The sequence below is a fragment of the Leuresthes tenuis genome, unplaced genomic scaffold (assembly GCF_036924035.1).
Source record: "Leuresthes tenuis unplaced genomic scaffold, fLeuTen1.0.hap1 SCAF_5, whole genome shotgun sequence".
NCBI classification, from domain to species: domain Eukaryota; kingdom Metazoa; phylum Chordata; class Actinopteri; order Atheriniformes; family Atherinopsidae; genus Leuresthes; species Leuresthes tenuis.
The window spans coordinates 35,379,937-35,406,390 of NW_027325359.1; the positions used below are offsets into that span (position 1 = coordinate 35,379,937).

Sequence of the window (26,454 nt, forward strand, 5' to 3'; positions counted from 1 at the left end):
TAATTCACATTAATTTTACGTAAAGGTTGCTGAAAGCTGATTGGTTCACTACAAGTTTGCATGCTTTCCGCCTTGTCCACGATACGTTCAGATGTCGTAGTAAATTCTAGTTTCAATGCTACGACATACGGTGAAGTGTTGCGAACCATAAACCTGCTTCTATATATGGTCACTACACGTTAAAGCAACAAGAAAAGGTGACAAATTTAATGTTACGTAAACTCCTATTATCTCGGAACATTTGTTTGTTTATGGATGCGTTGACTATACAGTTAAACAGCGAATGAGGTATTTATTTACTGAAAGATTTTTGGCCGTGAATGCAGCACATGCCGTAACGTCCACTTGCAACATTCTCGCCTGAAGTGATTCATGTTGATCTAAGTGGACTTCGCCTCTCCCTATGCCCCAAAACAGACAATAATTCTTCGTTTCTTCGTTGTCTTAAGGTAATATTCTTTAAATGAGTCGTTGTTCAAAGTTAAATCATGCTATAACAAGTTTCATCCAATGTCAACATGCAGGTCTTGAGCATTAGCCTGATTATTACTTTACCTGTTTGGCAAAATTTGACCAAATAAAGACCACTGTTAGCTAATAAAACATCTCATTGCGATTAATTATTAGAATTAATCGTGACATTATGTTTTTGTCAGTTCGGCTTTTTATTTGCATGTTTGTTGTTTTGCTACTAGCCTAGCTATTCTGGCCAAACCTCATTAAGAAATTTGCCAATTTAACAAGTTTCTACTCGGTATGATTATATAAGCTACTTATAAAGCACGAGTCATACTTCTTGTAAAAAAACCGGTTTCCACACGTTATTCGGCGGTAAAATGATCCCCTGAGCAAAACAGTCAGGTTGTTGTCTCCTGTTGACAGCAGAGAACAGCACGCTGTGGGGCTGTCCCCAACCGAGACATGCCCAACTCTGCATCCAGTGAACCCGGTTCGAAGGTTTCGGACCCACAACACTCCCAGAAACTCCTCAGAGTTCTTCGTACCTTCTGGCAGGAGCAAAGTTTCCACGATGCACTGCTGGTGGTTGATGGAGAAGAGCTTCCAGTCCAGAAAAACATCCTGGCTGCTGCCAGCCCTTACATCAGGTGAGGGTGTCAGAGGCAGTCCCAGATATGATCATGCATTTATCTGTGAACAACAACATGGGCGTGTCCGCTTTCACCCAAAATACAACTAGGAATGATTCCAGATTTTCTTATCATGCTTTGATATGTTCTCATGTTAAAATGTTATGGTTAGAACCAAGCTGAACTACAATCCCCCCAAAGAAGATGGGTCCACATACAGGATCGAGCTGCAGGGCGTCTCCATGGCCATCATGAAACAAATCCTGGACTACATCTTCAGCGGTGAAGTGAGTGTTGATGCTTTGTGCTTGGATCCTACTAGGTTCTGTGTTTTGGTCTTAATTTTTGTGTTTTCCACTCTTAGATTGCTCTGAGTGAAGAAACCATCCAGGACATGGTGCAGGCGTCTGACCTGCTCCTCATGACCGACCTCAAGAATCTGTGCTGCCAGTTTCTAGAGAGCTGCATCACTGCGGAGAACTGCATCGGCATCCGGCTCTTCTCTCTGCATTACTGCCTCCACCATGTCCACTACGTCGCCACCGAGTTCCTGCAGACGCATTTCCGCGACGTGGCGCTCACTGAGGAGTTCAGGGAGCTGCCCCCCGACCGTCTCTGCGAGCTGCTGGCCATGGAGAAGCTCAACGTGGGCAACGAGAAGCACGTGCTGGAGGCTGTGGTGCGATGGTTTGCCCACGACCCCGACGACCGCAGGGTGGGTAACGCTCAGTGTGGAAGTGGCTACCTTTTAGCTCACCTCTTCCACAGCTGATTAGTCAGAAAAACCACGGCGAGTAACAACAGGAAGTTCCTTAAAGTGGTAAAACGGTGAGTGTGGGTAGGTGCGGCCTCCCAGAAATCTCCAGCCAGGGTTAATATTAAAGAATAATTGATCTGTAAATGAGATATTATGACTCAGAGAGACTTATGTTCAGGGGTGTGAAAGATTTTATTGGCATGACTGGTCTGGACCAGGCAGGATGGGAGGTTCAGTTTCCACAGACAGCTTTTTTTCTTTATTATCTTGTTTTAATCAGATTTCATAGACCAATTCATAGAACTACCTGCCATTGCATAGAATAATTGATCTGTAAATGAGATATAATAAGTTTACTAGTTTGTAGAATAGGCAGCTTGTTTTCCACAGACAGCTTAGCTCTTTATTATCTTGTTTTAATCAGATTTCAAAGACTTTTTTATTAGCCAGGGTTAATATTAAAGAATAATTGATCTGTAAATGAGATATTATGACTCAGAGAGACTTATATTCAAGGGTGTGATAGATTTTATTGGCATGACTGGTCTGGAGCAGGCAGGATGGGAGGATCAGTTTCCACAGACAGCTTTTTTTCTTTATTATGTTGTTTTAATCAGATTTCATAGACTAATTCATAGAACTACCTGCCATTGCATAGAATAATTGATCTGTAAATGAGATATAATAAGTTTACTAGTTTGTAGAATAGGCAGCTTGTTTTCCACAGACAGCTTAGCTCTTTATTATCTTGTTTTAGTCAGATTTCATAGACTTTTTTATTAGCCAGGGTTAATATTAAAGAATAATTGATCTGTAAATGAGATATTATGACTCAGAGAGACTTATGTTCAGGGGTGTGAAAGATTTTATTGGCATGACTGGTCTGGACCAGGCAGGATGGGAGGTTCAGTTTCCACAGACAGCTTTGCTCTTTATTATCTTGTTTTAATCAGATTTCATAGACTTTTTTATTATTAAAAAGGTTAAATTAGGGTTAATATTAAAGAATAATTGATCTGTAAATGAGATATAATCAGTTTGCCGTGAACCTGAGCTGTTTGCTCAATGTTTTGATCTATGATCGATGATCTGTGTCATTACTAGTTTGTGGAATAGGCAGCTTGTTTTCCACTGACAGCTTTGCTCTTTATTATCTTGTTTTAATCAGATTTCAAAGTAAACAGAAGAATTCAGACAAAGTGACTCCATGCTGCCTGTGCAGCATCACACACCTGGAATAAAACCTCAGATACTCAATACAACCTTCTCCTAAACACTCTAACATGGAGGCAAACATCAAGAAGTCAGGGAAAGAAAACTCTCAGGTTTTATCTTCTGAAAAAGCCATAAAAAGAAATTTGGTTGTGTCGTTTCACCAGTTTATGGCGGTTTAGGCTACGCTGGTAATGGTGATAATTCAGTAGTAGAAGTAGTTGTCCTTAAAGGGAAATAAACAAACTAAATATTAACAACTTTGGAGGAAAATTGCAAAGAAGTTTGTTCAAATTTAAGCATTTATAGAACATAATCTCATCCTAAGACAACCTGGAGACCTCTCTGTGACCTTCAGGCCCTCAGATGACCTCTTCTTCAGGGAAGCCCTTGCATATTTCAGCAGGACAAAGTTAAACCACATCCTGCTTCTTCTCCAGCAGCAGGGCTTCGTAGCAGAAGAGTCCAGCTGCTGAACTGACCTGCCTGCAGTCCAGATGTTTGACCACCTGAAACCATTTAAATACAGCAAAGAAGACCCAGGAATCCTCCATCAGACAGGAAATGGACAACGTTCCTCTCCCAAAGGTCCAGCTGCTGGTCTCCTCAGTTCCAGATGTTTACAGATGTTGTTAAAAGAGGAGGGGAAACATGGAGGTGTCCCAGCTTTAAGGAGACGTGTTGCTGACCTTAAAGCAATTGTGGGGTGTCCTTATCGCCTTTCCTTTCATCGAGGATGATCCATTTGTTTCCTTTTCAAAAGGAGATACTGAAGGAAGCATCGAAGCTTCTTTCCTGATCACTGAGAGAACATTTTTGATTCCTTTCAGTCAGTGAACAGCTTCCCTAAGCATTTCAGCACATCATTTGCTGTTAAACCCGTTGGAAAAGATCAAACTTTTTGCTGAAAACTGTGGAAGAAGCTCCAGGTTTGCTTTGTGAAGGAAATGAAGCGAGCACAGAGCCGAAGCCCAAACAACTTATTGCATTATTTCAGACATTAATCACTAAAACCGCTGTGGGTGAAGCTGTCCTGACGTCCATCGGGTGTTTGAGGGATTTGTTCTCTGGATTTTGGAGTCTTATTGTTCCATAAGAGCAGACTGTGAGTTTGATTTGTTCTGCAGGTGCACATGAAGGAGGTGATGTCTGCTGTGTGGCAGCAGGGATTGGACGTGAGCTACCTGAGAGAGCAGGTGGAGTAACAGGAAGTGCATGTGTTATGGGTCATTAATATGCTTGGATTTGACACAGTAATTAAATATACATGTTTAAATTTCAGGTTCCAGGATTGTTGCTGCTTTTAGTAACTGATTGTAAATAAAACTAGAAAAAGCTGTTCCTGCGAAACAGCAGTGAGAATGCTTTTTAAGTTGAATGGGATTAGTTGAACATGCTCAAAAAGCTGAATCTAGTGAAAATTTAGCAGAAATCAAATGAGTAATAGTTAAAATGGCTTCAGTGTAATATACAGCAGGGAGTGGAAGAGTGATGTCATCAGTGATGTCATCAAACGGCAGCAGGTTGAACACAGTTGAACCTGTCTCTGGCAAAATTGGCTTAATATTTGAAAAAGCTGAATCATTTGGTAATAGCTGAATGTCTTGTGGACATTTTAAAGTTTGAATGGTGTCTCCAGCTGAATGTATGTTGAACTAGTTGGGTTGGAAAGAGGAGGAAGTTTTTGAAGTGTTGAAAGAAATTTCCATTCATTTGAATGACGGTAAAAATTTGAATAAAAGTTAAATAGTTTAAAAAGTATAAAAGATATCAACACCAAAAGTCATAGCCGGAATGTGCTGAACAAGCTGAACGTTTTGATACCAAAATTGTTGAAATCGGTGAAAGATTGCAGGAGTAGTTAAGTGCCAAAAAAGAGAAACAGGAAAACAATAGTGAGAATGCCTTAAAGCATTCTCACAATTATTCCAGTTTCTGACAAATTAAAGGAAGCCATTAAGGCAGATATCTTTGTTGGGATACATAAAATTGGACTAGTTAAGTATTATTTGCTAATTTCTTAATCAAGTTTGGTGAACTTTAAAACTGCCGACAAGAATTTGCTGTTAATAGCAAAGCAAAAAGCAAATGAGTTCAAACCTCAGCGGTTCAGTGGGTGCAGCTTTCCACTCTGAGCTGCAGCTGTGACGTAACAGAACCCTGCAGGTCTGAATGGATCCCCGAGGGACAGATTTACAGACCGAAGAGGCTCCAAACATGGCCATTTTTGTTCATATGTCCCCTGTAAAACGATGTTTCTGAATCACATTTTCCACCCAGTTCGAGAAGAAATAACCAAAAAGCTGCCGGTTCAGGCCCCATTCGTCTGTTCCACGTGATTTCACAACAGTTAGATAATAAATATGATATTAAGATAAATGACAGCATTGAGGAGGTGTTACGAGGTGAATCTCCAGCTTGTGTTTGACATTTTCAGCCTTAAATTCCTTGTTGACTCAGCTGCTGATGTGGCTGTTTTGCCGTATTATTCCATCAGGCCATGGGGGAGCCGCTGATGAGGGAGGTGATCCGAGAATACTGTCAGAATGTGCTGACGGAGGGGGCGCTGCAGGGCGAGGCGTTGCTCGACGCCTTCAAACCCAGAGGCTACTCCGAGTGTATCGTCATCGCGGGAGGAGAAGATCGCAAGTAAGTCGCGTCTGGCAGATGTTTGGGTTTAGAAGCCACCTTTTATCCTGTCTGTCACAGTCACAGAGAAAATAACGCTCATAACCAGAGGAAGGACGTCTTCCTCTCAGCTCACGTCTGCTCTGATGGTTTCAGAACCAGGAAGCCGACCGCTGTGACGCGCTGCATGTGTCCGCTGTACGACACCAACAGGCAGGCCTGGATCGAGCTGCAGCCGATGAGCGTCGCCCGGCTCGGCCACGGGGTCGTCGCTGCTGGTCAGTGCGGCGTTCAGAGCTCAGAATCCATCCATCGAAAGTGAAGAGAGGCAGCAGGTGGATGATTAATGTGACTGTGTCTCCCGTCTGTCAGAGGGTTTCCTGCTTGTGATGGGTGGGACGGATGAACACAACGCAGTCCTGGACAGCGGAGAGAAATATGACCCCGATTCCAACTCCTGGAGCCAGATACCCCCGATGCTTCAGGTACACACTCCCCATTCTGGCCTGCATTATAAATCTATAAATGACTGGAAGAGGATCGTTTTCTGCCAGGTTCTGCTCTTGTGTTCAATGAAAACTACTTTCACACTGTCATTTAATGACTTGACCACCAGGTGTCAGCAGCCTCATTCAAAGTCAGATTAAACTTTCTTTCATGGCCCAAATGCTCAACAAACCAGTGTGGCATATTTAACTACCTGCCATGTGGCACACACACATATTTATCTACCTTCCATGTGGCACGTACACTTATTTAACTACCTGCCAGGTGACACACACACATATTTATCTACCTGCAATGTGGCACACACACATATTTTTCTACCTGCCATGTGGCACACCCACATATTTAACTACCTGCCATGTGGCACGCACACACATTTAACTACCTGCCATGTGGCACACACACATATTTATCTACCTGCCATGTGGCACGCACACATATTTATCTACCTGCCATGTGGCACACGCACACATTTAACTACCTGCCATGTGGCACACACACATATTTATCTACCTGCCATGTGGCACGCACACATATTTAACTACCTGCCATGTGGCACGCACACACATTTAACTACCTGCCATGTGGCACACACACATATTTATCTACCTGCCATGTGGCACGCACACATATTTAACTACCTGCCATGTGGCACACACATATTTAACTACCTGCCAGGTGACACACACACATATTTAACTACCTGACATGTGGCACGCATACACATATTTAACTACCTGCCATGTGGCACACACACATATTGAACTACCTGCCAGGTGACACACACACATATTTAACTACCAGCTATGTGGCACACACATATTTAACTACCTGCCGTGTGGCACACACACATATTTATCTACCTGCCATGTGGCACACACACATATTAAACTACCTGCCATGTGGCACACACACATATTTAACTACCTGCCAGGTGACACACACACATATTTAACTACCTGCCAGGTGACACACACACATATTTAACTACCAGCTATGTGGCACACACATATTTAACTACCTGCCGTGTGGCACACACACATATTTATCTACCTGCCATGTGGCACACACACATATTAAACTACCTGCCATGTGGCACACCCACATATTTAACTACCTGCCATGTGGCACACACACATATTTAACTACCTGCCATGTGACACACACACATATTTATCTACCTTCCATGTGCCACACACACATATTTAACTAACTGGCTGCCATGTGGCACACACACATATTTAACTACCTGACATGTGGCACGCATACACATATTTAACTACCTGCCATGTGGCACACACACATATTGAACTACCTGCCAGGTGACACACACACATATTTAACTACCAGCTATGTGGCACACACATATTTAACTACCTGCCGTGTGGCACACACACATATTTATCTACCTGCCATGTGGCACACACACATATTAAACTACCTGCCATGTGGCACACACACATATTTATCTACCTGCCATGTGGCACACACACATATTTAACTACCTGCCAGGTGACACACACACATATTTAACTACCAGCTATGTGGCACACACATATTTAACTACCTGCCGTGTGGCACACACACATATTTATCTACCTGCCATGTGGCACACACACATATTAAACTACCTGCCATGTGGCACACCCACATATTTAACTACCTGCCATGTGGCACACACACATATTTAACTACCTGCCATGTGACACACACACATATTTATCTACCTTCCATGTGGCACACACACATATTTAACTAACTGGCTGCCATGTGGCACACACACATATTTATCTACCTTCCATGTGGCACACACACATATTTAACTAACTGGCTGCCATGTGGCACACACACACATTTATCTACCTGCCATGTGGCACACACACATATTTATCTACCTGCCATGTGGCACACACACATATTTTTCTACCTGCCATGTGGCACACACACATATTTGTCTACCTGCCATGTGGCACACACACATATTTAACTACCTGCCATGTGGCACACACACATATTTATCTACCTGCCATGTGGCACACACACATATTTATCTACCTGCCATGTGGCACACCCACATATTTAACTACCTGCCATGTGGCACACACACATATTTATCTACCTGCCATGTGGCACACACAAACACACATTTAACTACTTGCCATGTGGCACGCACACATATTTATCTACCTGCCATGTGGCACACACAAACACACATTTAACTACCTGCCATGTGGCACACCCACATATTTAACTACCTGCCATGTGGCACACACACATATTTATCTACCTGCCATGTGGCACACACAAACACACATTTAACTACTTGCCATGTGGCACACCCACATATTTAACTACCTGCCATGTGGCACACACACATATTTATCTACCTGCCATGTGGCACACACAAACACACATTTAACTACTTGCCATGTGGCACACACACATATTTATCTACCTGCCATGTGGCACACACAAACACACATTTAACTACCTGCCATGTGGCACACACATATTTAACTACCTGCCATGTGGCACACACACATATTTTTCTACCTGCCATGTGGCATGCACACATATTTATCTACCTGCCATGTGGCACACACACATATTTTTCTACCTGCCATGTGGCACACCCACATATTTAACTACCTGCCAGGTGACACACACACATATTTAACTACCTGACATGTGGCACGCATACACATATTTAACTACCTGCCATGTGGCACACACACATATTGAACTACCTGCCAGGTGACACACACACATATTTAACTACCAGCTATGTGGCACACACATATTTAACTACCTGCCGTGTGGCACACACACATATTTATCTACCTGCCATGTGTCACACACACATATTAAACTACCTGCCATGTGGCACACACACATATTTATCTACCTGCCATGTGGCACACACACATATTTAACTACCTGCCAGGTGACACACACACATATTTAACTACCTGCCAGGTGACACACACACATATTTAACTACCAGCTATGTGGCACACACATATTTAACTACCTGCCGTGTGGCACACACACATATTTATCTACCTGCCATGTGGCACACACACATATTAAACTACCTGCCATGTGGCACACCCACATATTTAACTACCTGCCATGTGGCACACACACATATTTAACTACCTGCCATGTGACACACACACATATTTATCTACCTTCCATGTGGCACACACACATATTTAACTAACTGGCTGCCATGTGGCACACACACATATTTATCTACCTTCCATGTGGCACACACACATATTTAACTAACTGGCTGCCATGTGGCACACACACACATTTATCTACCTGCCATGTGGCACACACACATATTTATCTACCTGCCATGTGGCACACACACATATTTTTCTACCTGCCATGTGGCACACACACATATTTATCTACCTGCCATGTGGCACACACACATATTTAACTACCTGCCATGTGGCACACACACATATTTATCTACCTGCCATGTGGCACACACACATATTTATCTACCTGCCATGTGGCACACCCACATATTTAACTACCTGCCATGTGGCACACACACATATTTATCTACCTGCCATGTGGCACACACAAACACACATTTAACTACTTGCCATGTGGCACGCACACATATTTATCTACCTGCCATGTGGCACACACAAACACACATTTAACTACCTGCCATGTGGCACACCCACATATTTAACTACCTGCCATGTGGCACACACACATATTTATCTACCTGCCATGTGGCACACACAAACACACATTTAACTACTTGCCATGTGTCACACACACATATTGAACTACCTGCCATGTGGCACACACACATATTTAACTACCTGCCATGTGTCACACCCACATATTTAACTACCTGCCATGTGGCACACACACATATTTATCTACCTGCCATGTGGCACACACACATATTTAACTACCTGCCATGTGGCACACACACATATTTATCTACCTGCCATGTGGCACACACACATATTTAACTACCTGCCATGTGGCACACACACATATTTATCTACCTGCCATGTGTCACACACACATATTTAACTACCTGCCATGTGGCACACACACATATTTATCCACCTGCCATGTGTCACACACACATATTTAACTACCTGCCATGTGGCACACACACATATTTATCCACCTGCCATGTGGCACGCACACATATTTAACTACCTGCCATGTGGCACGCACACATATTTAACTACCTGCCATGTGGCACGCACACATATTTATCTACCTTCCATGTGGCACACACACATATTTATCTACCTTCCATGTGGCACACACACATATTTATCTACCTGCCATGTGGCACACACACATATTTAACTACCTGCCATGTGGCACACACACATATTTATCCACCTGCCATGTGTCAAACACACATATTTAACTACCTGCCATGTGGCACGCACACATATTTAACTACCTGCCATGTGGCACACACACATATTTATCTACCTGCCATGTGGCACACACACATATTTATCCACCTGCCATGTGTCAAACACACATATTTAACTACCTGCCATGTGGCACGCACACATATTTAACTACCTGCCATGTGGCACACACACATATTTATCTACCTGCCATGTGGCACACACACATATTTAACTACCTGCCATGTGGCACACACACATATTTATCTACCTGCCATGTGGCACACACACATATTGAACTACCTGCCATGTGGCACACCCACATATTTAACTATCTGCCATGTGGCACACACATATTTAACTAACTACCTGCCATGTGGCACACACACATATTTTTCTACCTGCCATGTGGCACACACACATATTTATCTACCTTCCATGTGGCACACACACATATTTAACTATCTGCCATGTGACACACACACATATTTATCTACCTTCCATGTGGCACACACACATATTTAACTAACTGGCTGCCATGTGGCACACACACATATTTTTCTACCTGCCATGTGGCATGCACACACATTTATCTACCTGCCATGTGGCACACACACATATTTATCTACCTGCCATGTGGCACACACACATATTTATCTACCTGCCATGTGGCACACACACATATTAAACTACCTGCCATGTGGCACACCCACATATTTAACTACCTGCCAGCTATGTGGCACACACATATTTAACTACCTGCCGTGTGGCACACACACATATTTAACTACCTGCCATGTGGCACACACATATATTTATCTACCTTCCATTTGGCACACACACATATTTAACTACCTGTCTGCCATGTGGCACACACATATTGAACTACCTGCCATGTGGCACACACACATATTTAACTACCTGCCATGTGGCACACACACATATTTAACTACCTGCCATGTGACACACACACATATTTATCTACCTGCCATGTGGCACACACACATATTTATCTACCTGCCATGTGGCACACACACATATTTAACTACCTGCCATGTGACACACACACATATTTAACTACCTGCCATGTGGCACACGCACACATATTTATCTACCTGCCATGTGGCACACACACATATTTAACTACCTGCCATGTGACACACACACATATTTATCTACCTGCCATGTGGCACGCACACATATTTAACTACCTGCCATGTGCCACACACACATATTTATCTACCTGCCATGTGGCAAACACACATATTTAACTACCTCTCGCTGTGAGGGTTCCTGATGTCACAGCAGGGCTTTGCTTTCTTTTGGATGCACAGACAGTGGGAGACTTTTTATTACACCTGCTTCATTCATCATTTTCCAACCAGACATCACATCCACACACTCCTTCTGTGGACTCCACTCCACCCACAGGTTGTTTCACAGTGTGGATCCGGGTTTAAGTTTGGCCTCTCTGATGTTCTCAGGCTCGCCAGAACTTTGGCGTGGCGGAACTGGATGGTCTGATCTATGTTCTGGGCGGCGAGAGCGACGACACGGAGCTGATCACCGTGGAGGTGTTTGATCCACACTTCAGTACCTGGAAGATGCAGACGAGTATGACCATGATCCGAAAGGTGACACGTGCACGCACACATGCACATCACTAACGCAGGACACGGAAGCACAAAATAATAATCTAATTAAGTAATTAAATGCTTGATTTACAACAAAATGATGATGAAAATGCAGATGATAATGTTGTTATTTCCAAGTTTCAGAATCGTTTTAGAGTTAAAAGCTAAATTTGTGCCACGGAAACATTCATGTTTCTGTGTTTTGGTTTTAGTTGAAGTTTGATTTCACTTTTAGAGTCAGACAAGAAAGTCAGACAGGAAATACAACCAGTTCTGAAACATTTTGGGTTCTCAAATGTTCCAGAAAAGAAGGAGCAGAACATGTGAAAAAGAAAGTGCACCCTCTTTCAGTTCTAAAGCTTCACCCCAAGGTGAAAAAGCCCAGAGCTACATCTCAGACTCTACAGGCCTCAGTTAGCATGTTAAAGGTTAAAGGTCACCCCAAGGTGAAAAAGCCCAGAGCTACATCTCAGACTCTACAGGCCTCAGTTAGCATGTTAAAGGTTAAAGGTCACCCCAAGGTGAAAAAGCCCAGAGCTACATCTCAGACTCTACAGGCCTCAGTTAGCATGTTAAAGGTTAAAGGTCACCCCAAGGTGAAAAAGCCCAGAGCTACATCTCAGACTCCACAGGCCTCAGTTAGCATGTTAACGGTTAAAGGTCACCCCAAGGTGAAGAAGCCCAGAGCTACATCTCAGACTCTACAGGCCTCAGTTAGCATGTTAACGGTTAAAGGTCACCCCAAGGTGAAAAAGCCCAGAGCTACATCTCAGACTCTACAGGCCTCAGTTAGCATGTTAACGGTTAAAGGTCACCCCAAGGTGAAGAAGCCCAGAGCTACATCTCAGACTCTACAGGCCTCAGTTAGCATGTTAAAGGTTAAAGGTCACCCCAAGGTGAAAAAGCCCAGAGCTACATCTCAGACTCTACAGGCCTCAGTTAGCATGTTAAAGGTTAAAGGTCACCCCAAGGTGAAAAAGCCAAGAGCTACATCTCAGACTCTACAGGCCTCAATTAGCATGTTAAAGGTTAAAGGTCATGACAGCACAGTTAGAAAAAGACTGAACAAGGATGGCTTGTTTGGAAGGGCTGCAGGAGAAAGCCTCTTCTCTCTAAAAAGAACATGGCAGCACAGCTTAGGTTTGCAAAGCTGCATCTGAACAAAGCTCAAGACTTCTGGAACAATGTCCTTTGGACAGACCAGAGCAAAGTGGAGATGTTTGGTCCTAATGCACAGCAGCACGTTTGGAGGAAACCAAACACAGCATATCAGCACAAACACCTCATACCAGCTGTCAAGCACGGTGGTGGAGGGCTGATGATCTGGGCTGGTTCTGCAGCCACAGGACCTGGGTATAACTCATGAGGCGCTGCTTTTATGTGTTGGTTTCTTATCTCTCTTATCTCAGCATCTGACCTGCTCTGAGGTTTCCGAACCGAGAGAAGGTGACTGTGCACAAATATCCAGGCTCACAACATCCATCCACCACAGTTTAAAGTTCAGCTAACCGACCCAGCACCACGTTGCAAAACCAACAGAAACATGACGTGTCACCAGTTTCACCTCAACACCGACACAAATCCAGGAAATGAACATGTAATGACTGTTTTTCACGACAAAACAGGATAAAAACAGTGAAAAACTGAATATTTACAGCCCCAAAGTGGGCAAATAAATAGAAACCTTATAAAAGTAGATATTTAAGCATAGACTTAAATACTGATAAATAAATGTTTATTTTGGAACTGGAACAAAGTGATTAAATGTATAGAAAAAGAGAGAAGAAGGTTTGGCTGAAAGAATAAAATCAGTTATAAACATGTCAACATTAATCATGTGTAAATAAAACTGAATAAAGCCAAAAGGGGAATAAATTAATGTGAAATATATGGTATGTTTTGTTGTTATATTTATAGATTTGGTAAAAGCCATTTGGCAGGTGTTACTCCCACCTGTGACCAGCAGGTGGTGCTGAAGCATCACTTCTTCTGTTTCCACTTCAGTCTGATGTCGGCCGGTGCTTTTTTGTCAGTTTTTGGAAGAAGTTAAAAATGGAAAAATAGATAAGGCCCCAGCCAAAGAGAGGGGGGGGGTCTGGAGTAACCAATCAGAGACCATTCTCAGGTCACCTGATGGTAGTTAAAGTATCCTTAGTGCACATTTTACTACTATTACTACTCTTTGGGGTGCCTAAAAGCCACATTTGAATATTGCATCATAATAAATAAGCACTCTAGATCTCATTAAAGCCAGTTTCAGCTCTGGTTCTGAATCTGAGCTCTGCAGGATTCCTGCAAAAAGATGATTTCCTCATTCCTCATTTCTTTATTGCATTGATAGGCAATATTTCCAGTTTCCTCAAATGAGATATGCCAAGTTTTCAGCTAATAGCTCTTTGGGAATCACCTTGTTGCGGCAGAAATCCTATTTTCTGTCTGTCAAACTGTGTTTTCTTTGCTGTTTTTCATAGATGCAGCTAAAGAAATGGGAACAAATGATGTGTCTTTGTGACAAAGTGCCTAAAGATCCAGTTTAAAATGGCTTCTTTGCTAAGTTGTCTGTTCTGTGTCGACACAACACTGGTTCATCCCTTGAGTTAGGAGCCTTTTTTCTGCCTGAATGGTTCATAGCTCAGAGTTAAGTGGCTGAACAAAGAAAAAACACATTCCTCTGAAAATGCTCAGGAACAAGGACTGAAGATGAGGGAAAAAGCAGAAAATGTCCAAATAAAAACTGTGAAAGAGCTTCAGAAAGCTGCAGAACTGTTGATCAGGACACTTTAAAGGTTCCAGTCTGAGAGAAAGGAGGGCTTGAAATTAAAAATGTGTCCGATGTGCTCCTCCTTCAGGTCGGCTGCTACGCTGCCATGAATAAGAAGATCTACGCCATCGGTGGGGGCTGCTACGGGAAGCTGTTTGACTCTGTTGAATGCTTCGACCCTAAAACCCAGCAGTGGACGGGCCTCTGTCCTCTGAAAGAGAGAAGGTGACATGCCTTCTTCTTCTTCTCTTTAACCTCCATGTGTTGCACGGCAGGAAATGAGACCCGGCCGCTGTCTCAATCCTGGATCTGTTGGTTTTGCTTTCAGTTCGTTAGTTTAACCACATTCACATTCACACTTGGTGCATCAAACAGTCATAGCAGTGGAAACAGCATCCAGACTCGTGCAGTTGGCCTGCTGTGAAGCGTTTTTGATCTTTTTACTGCGGCTAACTGCACAGCTCCGTCAGACATCTTATTTTTCAGTGAAAGGATGTGCACAGAGTGGTCTTTGTGGCTTCCTGTACCTAATAAGTGTGCTGCAGAGGTGTTTCTTGCTCCTTTCACTTGCTCCTGATGCACTTGTATCCCCTCAGTGAAACAGACACAGCTGATGATGGTTCCTGTGGTTTTTTATGTGAAAGTCAGAGCGTTTGAATCTTGGTTCACTGCAGTTTTAAATGACAAAGACCAGCTTTACTCCAGATAAAAAGCCCAGCATATAAAAGCAAAGTGAGAAATTCTTATGAATGAACGAATGAATCTTGAGTTTTGACCCAAATCTGCCTCCATCACTGTCCAGTGTGTCCAGTACCTGCAGTATCAATGCTAACGTCAATGCTAACGCTAACGTCAATGCTAACGTCAATACTAACGTTGCTAGCGCAGATAAACGAGAACACAGACTGTCTCTCTTCAGGCTGTCATTTTGCTTTTATAGCCCGTTCTGTTTTTATCTTTGGTGATTTCTGCTCCAACCTGTTTGCTTGTGAATTCAGAGCGTTTGAATCTTGGTTCACTGCAGTTTTAAATGACAAAGACCAGCTTTACTCCAAATAAAAACCCCAGCAAATTAAATAAGGTGAGAAATTCTTATGAATGAATGAATGAATCTTGAGTTTTGACCCAAATCTGCCTCCATCACTGTCCAGAGTGTCCGGTACCTGCAGTATCAATGCTAACGTCAATGCTAACGTCAACGCTAACGTCGATGCTAACGTCAATGCTAACGTCAATGCTAACGTTGCTAGCGCAGATAAACGAGAACACAGACTGTCACTCTTCAGGCTGTCATTTTGCTTTTATAGCCTGTTCTGTTTTATCTTTGGTGATTTCTGCTCCAACCTGTTTGCTTGTGAATTCAGAGCGTTTGAATCTTGGTTCAGTGCAGTTTTAAATGACAAAGACCAGCTTTACTCCAAATAAAAACCCCAGCAAATTAAATAAGGTGAGAAATTGGATTGAACCCGACACAGCTTCTTAAGAATCTTGAGTTTTGACCCAAATCTGCCTCCATCACTGTCCAGTGTGTCCGGTACCTGCAGTATCAATGCTAACGTCAATGCTAACGTCAATGCTAACGTTGCTAGCGCAGATAAACGAGAACACAGACTGTCACTCTTCAGGCTGTCGTTTTGCTTTCATAGCCTGTTCTGTTTTATCTTTGGTGATTTCTGCTCCAACCTGTTTGCTTGTGAATTCAGAGCGTTTGAATCTTGGTTCACTGCAGTTTTAAATGACAAAGACCAGCTTTACTCCAAATAAAAACCCCAGCAAATTAAATAAGGTGAGAAATTGGATTGAACCCGACACAGCTTCTTAAGAATCTTGAGTTTTGACCCAAATCTGCCTCCATCACTGTCCAGAGTGTCCGGTACCTGCAGTATCAATGCTAACGTCAATGCTAACGTCGATGCTAACGTCAATGCTAACGTTGCTAGCGCAGATAAACGAGGACCCTGAACACAGACTGTCACTCTTCAGGCTGTCGTTTTGCTTTTATAGCCTGTTCTGTTTTATCTTTGGTGATTTCTGCTCCAACCTGTTTGCTTGTGAATTCAGAGCGTTTGAATCTTGGTTCACTGCAGTTTTAAATGACAAAGACCAGCTTTACTCCAGATAAAAAGCCCAGCATATAAAAGCAAAGTGAGAAATTCTTATGAATGAATGAATTAATCTTGAGTTTTGACCCAAATCTGCCTCCATCACTGTCCAGAGTGTCCGGTATCTGCAGTATCAATGCTAACGTCAATGCTAACGCTAACGTCAATGCTAACGTTGCTAGCGCAGATAAACGAGAACACAGACTGTCACTCTTCAGGCTGTCATTTTGCTTTTGTAGCCTGTTCTGTTTTTATCTTTGGTGATTTCTGCTCCAACCTGTTTGCTTGTGAATTCAGAGCGTTTGAATCTTGGTTCACTGCAGTTTTAAATGACAAAGACCAGCTTTACTCCAAATAAAAACCCCAGCAAATTAAATAAGGTGAGAAATTGGATTGAACCCGACACAGCTTCTTAAGAATCTTGAGTTTTGACCCAAATCTGCCTCCATCACTGTCCAGAGTGTCCGGTACCTGCAGTATCAATGCTAACGTCAATGCTAACGTTGCTAGCGCAGACAAACGAGGACCCTGAACACAGACTGTCACTCTTCAGGCTGTCGTTTTGCTTTCATAGCCTGTTCTGTTTTATCTTTGGTGATTTCTGCTCCAACCTGTTTGCTTGTGAATTCAGAGCGTTTGAATCTTGGTTCGCTGCAGTTTTAAATGACAAAGACCAGCTTTACTCCAAATAAAAACCCCAGCAAATTAAATAAGGTGAGAAATTGGATTGAATCCGACACAGCTTCTTAAGAATCTTGAGTTTTGACCCAAATCTGCCTCCATCACTGTCCAGAGTGTCCGGTAAATGCAGTATCAATGCTAACGTCAACGCTAACGTCAATGTTAACGTCAATGCTAACGTTGCTAGCGCAGATAAACGAGAACACAGACTGTCACTCTTCAGGCTGTCATTTTGCTTTTATAGCCTGTTCTGTTTTTATCTTTGGTGATTTCTGCTCCAACCTGTTTGCTTGTGAATTCAGAGCGTTTGAATCTTGGTTCACTGCAGTTTTAAATGACAAAGACCAGCTTTACTCCAGATAAAAAGCCCAGCAAATTAAAGCAAGGTGAGAAATTCTTATGAATGAATGAATGAATCTTGAGTTTTGACCCAAATCTGCCTCCATCACTGTCCAGAGTGTCCGGTACCTGCAGTATCAATGCTAACGTCAATGCTAACGTCAATGCTAACGCTAACGTCAACGCTAACGTTGCTAGCGCAGATAAACGAGAACACAGACTGTCACTCTTCAGGCTGTCATTTTGCTTTTATAGCCTGTTCTGTTTTATCTTTGGTGATTTCTGCTCCAACCTGTTTGCTTGTGAATTCAGAGCGTTTGAATCTTGGTTCACTGCAGTTTTAAATGACAAAGACCAGCTTTACTCCAAATAAAAAGCCCAGCAAATTAAATAAGGTGAGAAATTGGATTGAACCCGACACAGCTTCTTAAGAATCTTGAGTTTTGACCCAAATCTGCCTCCATCACTGTCCAGAGTGTCCGGTAAATGCAGTATCAATGCTAACGCTAACGTCAATGCTAACGTTGCTAGCGCAGATAAACGAGAACACAGACTGTCTCTCTTCAGGCTGTCGTTTTGCTTTTATAGCCTGTTCTGTTTTATCTTTGGTGATTTCTGCTCCAACCTGTTTGCTTGTGACAGTTTTCAGTCGTCAGACGTCTGATGAGACGCAAATAATCATTCATATATGACCACGTTTGCTTCTGTTTTATCATTTTTCTGTCATGTTTCTCCTGTTTTGTCTGTCTGCAGCATTGTGATGCACAGCTGGGGGAAAAAAACTCAATTAATCAATATATTTCTGGATTTTATCCACAGGTGAAAAGGAAAATAGAGGAAATGGCGCCCCCTATGGGACGCCTTCGCTGTGTTAAATCTCTTTTTTTGTGACATTTTCCCAAACGTTTTGGCAGAATTCTCCACTTCCGACCCTCCTGTTGAACTCTTCTTCTGTGGTGCTGCGCAGGTTCGGGTCGGTGGCGTGCGGCATCGGTCAGGAGCTCTACGTGTTCGGTGGAGTCAGAAGCCAAGAGAATGAAAACCCCGAACAAAGACAGATGATGACCTGCAAGTCTGAGTTCTACCACGACGAGATGAGGAGGTCCGTGTGAACCTTTTACTTCACTCCTTACAGGCGGGGATATTTTTAGTTTCCCGGTTGGCGTTTGGCCTGAAAGGTCGCTCTCCAGCCCGGAGGCTGACCCCGAGAGTCATCAGAAAGGGTTCTGCTCCTCACTTAGAGACCTCTGGATCCAGCTTCTGGTTAAAATCCAGCCCTGGAGTTCAGGAATAGATTAAAGTCCAGGTTTTGTGTTGAATGTGAGCTGAAAAAAGAAGAAAATCAGAGCTTGTGTGTTTCAGTTTATCAAGTTTCTGAAGTAAAATAAGTCCTGTCAGATTAATCGTTTCACTTCCCATCATGTTGTGCTGTTGGTGTCCATCTGCAGCTTATTATTATTTATCTGATTAAATGAGAAATACAGTTTAAATCTACGTTTAATCACCCGAGCTGCCATGTGACAAATGAAGGCACCATTTCACTAAAGGGACATTTTGTAGAACTGTGATGTTTTAGATAAATTATCTGAAACTTTAAGCCAAACACATATAGTTCCTAAAAGAGTCTGCAGAGTTGATGCTTTAAACCAAGGCTTCCTCAGCTTAGCATCTTTCTATGAAGACATGACATGAAGCTAACAGTTTAGCTGTTTTATTCTAATAAGAACAGTGTGAATTTGAGCCCTGAGTGTTGCTCAGCAGCTGGACTTTAGCTCCTTTTAGCTCAGGCGGACGACGTTTGTGGGGTTTCGAGGCCTTTGATTTTCTATTTATCAAACCTTAATGAGTCACGCGCTGCTTTGATTCAAAATGTGCTCAAACACTCGCCTTCACTGAAGAGTTGAAGCAGAACAGAAGTCCGAAGAGACTCGGCCAGTAAGGGAAAAGTTGAGTTATTCAGGGAGCTGATTCTGAGTTAAACAGCATACAAATTTACAGTTTGTGGCCTCAACAGTGGGGAAAAAAGCTATTATAAATAAAAGTTATTATAAATAAAAGTTATTATTAAAAGTTATTATAAATAAAAGTTCTTCTTAACAAAAGTTATTATAAATAATAGTTATTTTTCACAAAAGTCATTATAAATCAAAGTTATTATAAATAAAAGTTATTATTAAAAGTTATTATAAATAAAAGTTCTTCTTAACAAAAGCTATTATAAATAATAAATTGTTATAAATAAAAGTTATTATAAATAAAAGTTCTTCTTAACAAAAGTTATTATAAATAATAAATTGTTATAAATAAAAGTTATTGTTAACAAAAGTTATTAAAAGTTATTATGAATAACAAAAGTTATTAATAAAAGTTATTATGAATAACAAAAATTATTATAAATAAAAGTTATAAATAAAATTATTATAAATAAGTTATAAATAAACAAAAGTTATTATTAACAAAAGTTATAAATAAATAAGTTATTATTAACAAATGTTGTTATTAATAAGTTATTATTAACAAATGTTGTTATTAATAAGTTATTATTAACAAATGTTGTTATTAATAAGTTATTATTAACAAATGTTGTTATTAATAAGTTATTATAAATAATAAAAATGATTATAAATAAAAGTATTATAAATAAGTTATTGCTAACAAAGTTGTTATTAACAAGAAAAGTTATTATGAACAAAAGTTATAAACAAAAGTTATTATAAATAAATAAGTTATTATAAATAAAAGTTATGATAAATAATAAAAATTATTATGAATAAAAGTTATTATAAATAAGTTATTAACAAAAGTTATAAACAAAAGTTATTATAAATAATAAAAGTTGAACAAAAGCACACCTGTAATGGGTTACAGTCGTTGCATATTTGATCATTATATTGATCTGAATATTGATCTGATGGTTCCAAACCAGAGGCAGCGATCAGCTGATTGAAAGGTTTCTGACCTGATGGACAGTAGAAAGTAACAAAGCTTGTTGACTGTATCAATCAATTTTATAGCTCTGTTATAATTTGAATTCAATAATCAGTTCTCTGCCCTCAAACACAGTTTCCAAATCTGCTTCTAAAAAGGTTTATTACCTGTTGGGTCGTCCACCCAGGAATCCTGGTTAATGAAAAGTATGGAAAATAAGGTTCTGAAACACTGTGGTTCTGAGACACTGTGGTTCTGTGCAGGTGGATGTTCCTGGATGACCAGAACCTGTGCATCCAGGCCAGCTCATCCTTCGTGTACGGCGCCGTGCCCATCGGCGCCAGCATCTACGTGGTGGGCGACCTGGACACGGGTGAGTAAAGGTTCTCAGGCTGCTGATGGGCGGGTTTGACCCCTGGATGGTCGGGTTTGACCCCTGGATGGTCGGGTTTGACCTCAGGATGGTCGGGTTTGACCTCTGGATGGTCGGGTTTGACCCCGGGATGGTCGGGTTTGACCTCCGGATGGTCGGATTTGACCCCGGGATGGTCGGATTTGACCCCGGGATGGTCGGATTTGACCCCTGGATGGTCGGGTTTGACCTCTGGATGGTCGGGTTTGACCTCTGGATGGTCGGGTTTGACCCCTGGATGGTCGGGTTTGACCTCAGGATGGTCGGGTTTGACCTCCGGATGGTCGGTTTTGACCCCGGGATGGTCGGGTTTGACCTTCGGACGGTCGGGTTTGACCTCTGGATGGTCGGGTTTGACCTTCGGACGGTCGGGTTTGACCCCAGGATGGTCGGATTTGACCTCCGGATGGTCGGGTTTGACCTCAGGATGGTCGGGTTTGACCTCTGGATGGTCGGGTTTGACCCCGGGATGGTCGGGTTTGACCTCCGGATGGTCGGATTTGACCCCGGGATGGTCGGATTTGACCCCGGGATGGTCGGATTTGACCCCTGGATGGTCGGGTTTGACCTCTGGATGGTCGGGTTTGACCTCTGGATGGTCGGGTTTGACCCCTGGATGGTCGGGTTTGACCTCAGGATGGTCGGGTTTGACCTCCGGATGGTCGGTTTTGACCCCGGGATGGTCGGATTTGACCTCTGGATGGTCGGGTTTGACCTCTGGATGGTCGGGTTTGACCCCTGGATGGTCGGGTTTGACCTCAGGATGGTCGGGTTTGACCTTCGGACGGTCGGGTTTGACCTCTGGATGGTCGGGTTTGACCTTCGGACGGTCGGGTTTGACCCCAGGATGGTCGGATTTGACATCCGGACGGTCGGGTTTGACCTCCGGATGGTCGATTTGACCCCTGGATGGTCGGGTTTGACTCCTGGATGGTCGGGTTTGACCCAGGATAGTCGGGTTTGACCTCTGGATGGTCGGGTTTGACCCCTGGATGGTCGGGTTTGACCTCAGGATGGTCGGGTTTGACCTCCGGATGGTCGGTTTTGACCCCGGGATGGTCGGGTTTGACCTTCGGACGGTCGGGTTTGACCTCTGGATGGTCGGGTTTGACCTTCGGACGGTCGGGTTTGACCCCAGGATGGTCGGATTTGACCTCCGGATGGTCGGATTTGACCTCTGGATGGTATGGTCTGACCCCTGGATGGTCGGGTTTGACCTCCGGATGGTCGATTTGACCCCTGGATGGTCGGGTTTGACCTCCGGATGGTCGATTTGACCCCTGGATGGTCGGGTTTGACCTCTGGATGGTCGGGTTTGACCCAGGATAGTCGGGTTTGACTCCTGGATGGTCGGGTTTGACCCAGGATAGTCGGGTTTGACTCCTGGATGGTCGGGTTTGACCTCTGGATGGTCGGGTTTGACCTCTGGATGGTCGGGTTTGACCTCTGGATGGTCGGGTTTGACTCCTGGATGGTCGGGTTTGACCTCCGGATGGTCGGGTTCGACCCCAGGATGGTCGGATTTGACCTCCGGATGGTCGGGTTTGACTCCTGGATGGTCGGGTTTGACCTCTGGATGGTCGGGTTTGACCCCAGGATGGTCGGGTTTGACTCCTGGATGGTCGGGTTCGACCCCAGGATGGTCGGATTTGACCTCCGGATGGTCGGGTTCGACCCCTGGATGGTCGGGTTTGACATCTGGATGGTCGGGTTTGACATCTGGATGGTCGGGTTTGACCCAGGATAGTCGGGTTTGACTCCTGGACGGTCAAGTTTGACCTCTGGACGGTCGGGTTTGACCTCCGGATGGTCGATTTGACCCCTGGATGGTCGGGTTTGACTCCTGGATGGTCGGGTTTGACCCAGGATAGTCGGGTTTGACCTCTGGATGGTCGGGTTTGACCCCTGGATGGTCGGGTTTGACCTCAGGATGGTCGGGTTTGACCTCCGGATGGTCGGTTTTGACCCCGGGATGGTCGGGTTTGACCTTCGGACGGTCGGGTTTGACCTCTGGATGGTCGGGTTTGACCTTCGGACGGTCGGGTTTGACCCCAGGATGGTCGGATTTGACCTCCGGATGGTCGGATTTGACCTCTGGATGGTATGGTCTGACCCCTGGATGGTCGGGTTTGACCTCCGGATGGTCGATTTGACCCCTGGATGGTCGGGTTTGACCTCCGGATGGTCGATTTGACCCCTGGATGGTCGGGTTTGACCTCTGGATGGTCGGGTTTGACCCAGGATAGTCGGGTTTGACTCCTGGATGGTCGGGTTTGACCCAGGATAGTCGGGTTTGACTCCTGGATGGTCGGGTTTGACCTCTGGATGGTCGGGTTTGACCTCTGGATGGTCGGGTTTGACCTCTGGATGGTCGGGTTTGACTCCTGGATGGTCGGGTTTGACCTCCGGATGGTCGGGTTCGACCCCAGGATGGTCGGATTTGACCTCCGGATGGTCGGGTTTGACGTCTGGACGGTCGGGTTTGACCTCTGGATGGTCGGGTTTGACCTTCGGACGGTCGGGTTTGACCCCAGGATGGTCGGATTTGACCTCCGGATGGTCGGATTTGACCTCTGGATGGTATGGTCTGACCCCTGGATGGTCGGGTTTGACCTCCGGATGGTCGATTTGACCCCTGGATGGTCGGGTTTGACCTCCGGATGGTCGATTTGACCCCTGGATGGTCGGGTTTGACCTCTGGATGGTCGGGTTTGACCCAGGATAGTCGGGTTTGACTCCTGGATGGTCGGGTTTGACCCAGGATAGTCGGGTTTGACTCCTGGATGGTCGGGTTTGACCTCTGGATGGTCGGGTTTGACCTCTGGATGGTCGGGTTTGACCTCTGGATGGTCGGGTTTGACTCCTGGATGGTCGGGTTTGACCTCCGGATGGTCGGGTTCGACCCCAGGATGGTCGGATTTGACCTCCGGATGGTCGGGTTTGACGTCTGGATGGTCGGGTTTGACGTCTGGATGGTCGGGTTTGACCTCTGGATGGTCGGGTTTGACCCAGGATAGTCGGGTTTGACTCCTGGATGGTCGGGTTTGACCCAGGATAGTCGGGTTTGACTCCTGGATGGTCGGGTTTGACCTCTGGATGGTCGGGTTTGACCCCAGGATGGTCGGGTTTGACTCCTGGATGGTCGGGTTCGACCCCAGGATGGTCGGATTTGACCTCCGGATGGTCGGGTTCGACCCCTGGATGGTCGGGTTTGACATCTGGATGGTCGGGTTTGACATCTGGATGGTCGGGTTTGACCCAGGATAGTCGGGTTTGACTCCTGGACGGTCAAGTTTGACCTCTGGACGGTCGAGTTTGACCTCTGGACGGTCAAGTTTGACCTCTGGACGGTCGAGTTTGACCCCAGGATGGTCGGGTTTGACCTCCTGATGGTCGGGTTTGACCTCCGGATGGTCGGATTTGACCCAGGATAGTTCTGGTTTGACCTCTGGACGGTCGAGTTTGACCCCAGGATGGTCGGGTCTGACCTCCGGATGGTCGGGTTTGACCTCCGGATGGTCGTGTTTGACCGGTGTTTCTGTTTGCAGGTACGAGCTTCGACTACATCCGAGAGTTCCGCCGCAGCACGGGGACGTGGCACCGCACCAAGCCCATGCTGACCAGCGACCCGTCCAAATCGGCCTGCGCCGCCCTGCGCATCGCCAACTGTCGACTGTTCCGCCTCCAGCTGAGCCAGGGCATGTTCCGGATCCGAGTGTGACGCCAGCGTCTTCTCGCCGGTACTCCACCTGCTGCAGTTTGGGTTTAGGGAACACAGAAGCACTAACGTATAATCGTCACTCGCTGAGGACGGGTTCTCCTCTCACGTGTCTTTGCTCTAACTTTAGCGGGATGAAAGTCCATCTGAACACTTTCTTGTCATAGATTTTGTGGCGTTTTTTATGAACCTCGGTGTCTTTTCTGTTTTATTCTAAAAGGCCGAACTTGTGATGTTTAACGGTTTGTTGGGTGAGAGATTCAACACTAAGAAACTCTAACGTGATGCTGAACACTTGATTTAAGAACAGTATTATTGGTATTTTTGCTTTCTGGGATCAATCGGGTGGTTCTTTTATTCTTCTGTTTTACACATTCGTGAGCTGCTCGGACTCGTTTTGTTTATCAGGACAGAAACTCTTAAATCTTACACGATTCATTTCAAACATTTCAGTCTGACTGAAGGGAAACAGAAATGATCCACCTCAGGAATGTTCCTCCATCTTTCTCCTCGGTGAGGCTTTGAGTTCAGAACAAACTGAATACGCCACACAGGACCGAGCTGTCGACTCGCAGTTAGACGCAGAGAAGTTAAATCTGCTCATATGAGGAACACGCAGCCGGTTTTAAAGGGGAACTCTTAGATAACTCGAGCTCCATATAACGGAGTGAACGGGGCTTAGAGGATGCAGCCTCTAAATAAGGCATTATCTGTCTTTATTTCACCAATACTTTAAGAAGAATGAATGAATGAACGTGTGCTATAGCTCTGTTAGCTCATAGCTGCTGTTAGCTCATAGCTCTGTTAGCTCATAGCTCTGTTAGCTCATAGCTCTGTTAGCTCATAGCTGCTGTTAGCTCATAGCTGCTGTTATGTGGCTACTTGCAGCTATAGGAGAGCTAACGGAGGGATTTCTACACAGGCACTCTACTGGGACCACTTCATCCACAGCATGGCTGCAGCACAGCTCATTCACTCTGTGTACTTGATAGTTTAGTGGTAAGATTGCCACCTTCCATGTTGTTATTCATCTGGGTTCAGATCCCCTGCATGAAAGGTACTGTCTCCAGTAGGGGTCCTTAGGCAAGACCCCCTTACCCTATCTGTAAGTCGCTTTGGATAAAAGTGTCTGCTAAATGCATAAACATAACATAACTCCGGTGTAGGTACCAGATGTGCTCGGGTTGCCAGATCTGCCACTCGTAAAAAACTTTTTTTTCAATACAAAATGTATTTGGAAACTGAGCTAAATCATGTCAGCATTTCTATAAAAGT

General features: G+C 44.2%; 1 protein-coding gene across 4 annotated transcripts; it reads left to right on the forward strand.

Annotated features, from left to right (window-relative positions):
- The first annotated feature begins 232 nt into the window (after positions 1 to 232).
- Positions 233 to 25,881, forward strand: gan (gigaxonin). Of its 4 annotated transcripts, none has more exons than XM_072386742.1 (13): positions 233 to 449; positions 883 to 1,106; positions 1,261 to 1,375; positions 1,453 to 1,803; positions 4,185 to 4,253; positions 5,555 to 5,706; positions 5,842 to 5,963; positions 6,058 to 6,170; positions 12,089 to 12,238; positions 15,088 to 15,224; positions 19,089 to 19,223; positions 21,313 to 21,422; positions 25,010 to 25,881. In XM_072386742.1, exons 2-13 carry the CDS (start codon positions 922 to 924, stop codon positions 25,180 to 25,182), a joined length of 1,812 nt encoding a protein of 603 aa, XP_072242843.1. In that variant the 5' UTR covers positions 233 to 449; positions 883 to 921; the 3' UTR covers positions 25,183 to 25,881. The 4 variants fall into 4 exon arrangements, with proteins under 4 accessions (XP_072242843.1, XP_072242846.1, XP_072242844.1 ...); XM_072386745.1 differs by having other exon boundaries at positions 886 to 1,106; XM_072386743.1 differs by having other exon boundaries at positions 233 to 441.
- The last annotated feature ends 573 nt before the right edge of the window (positions 25,882 to 26,454 follow it).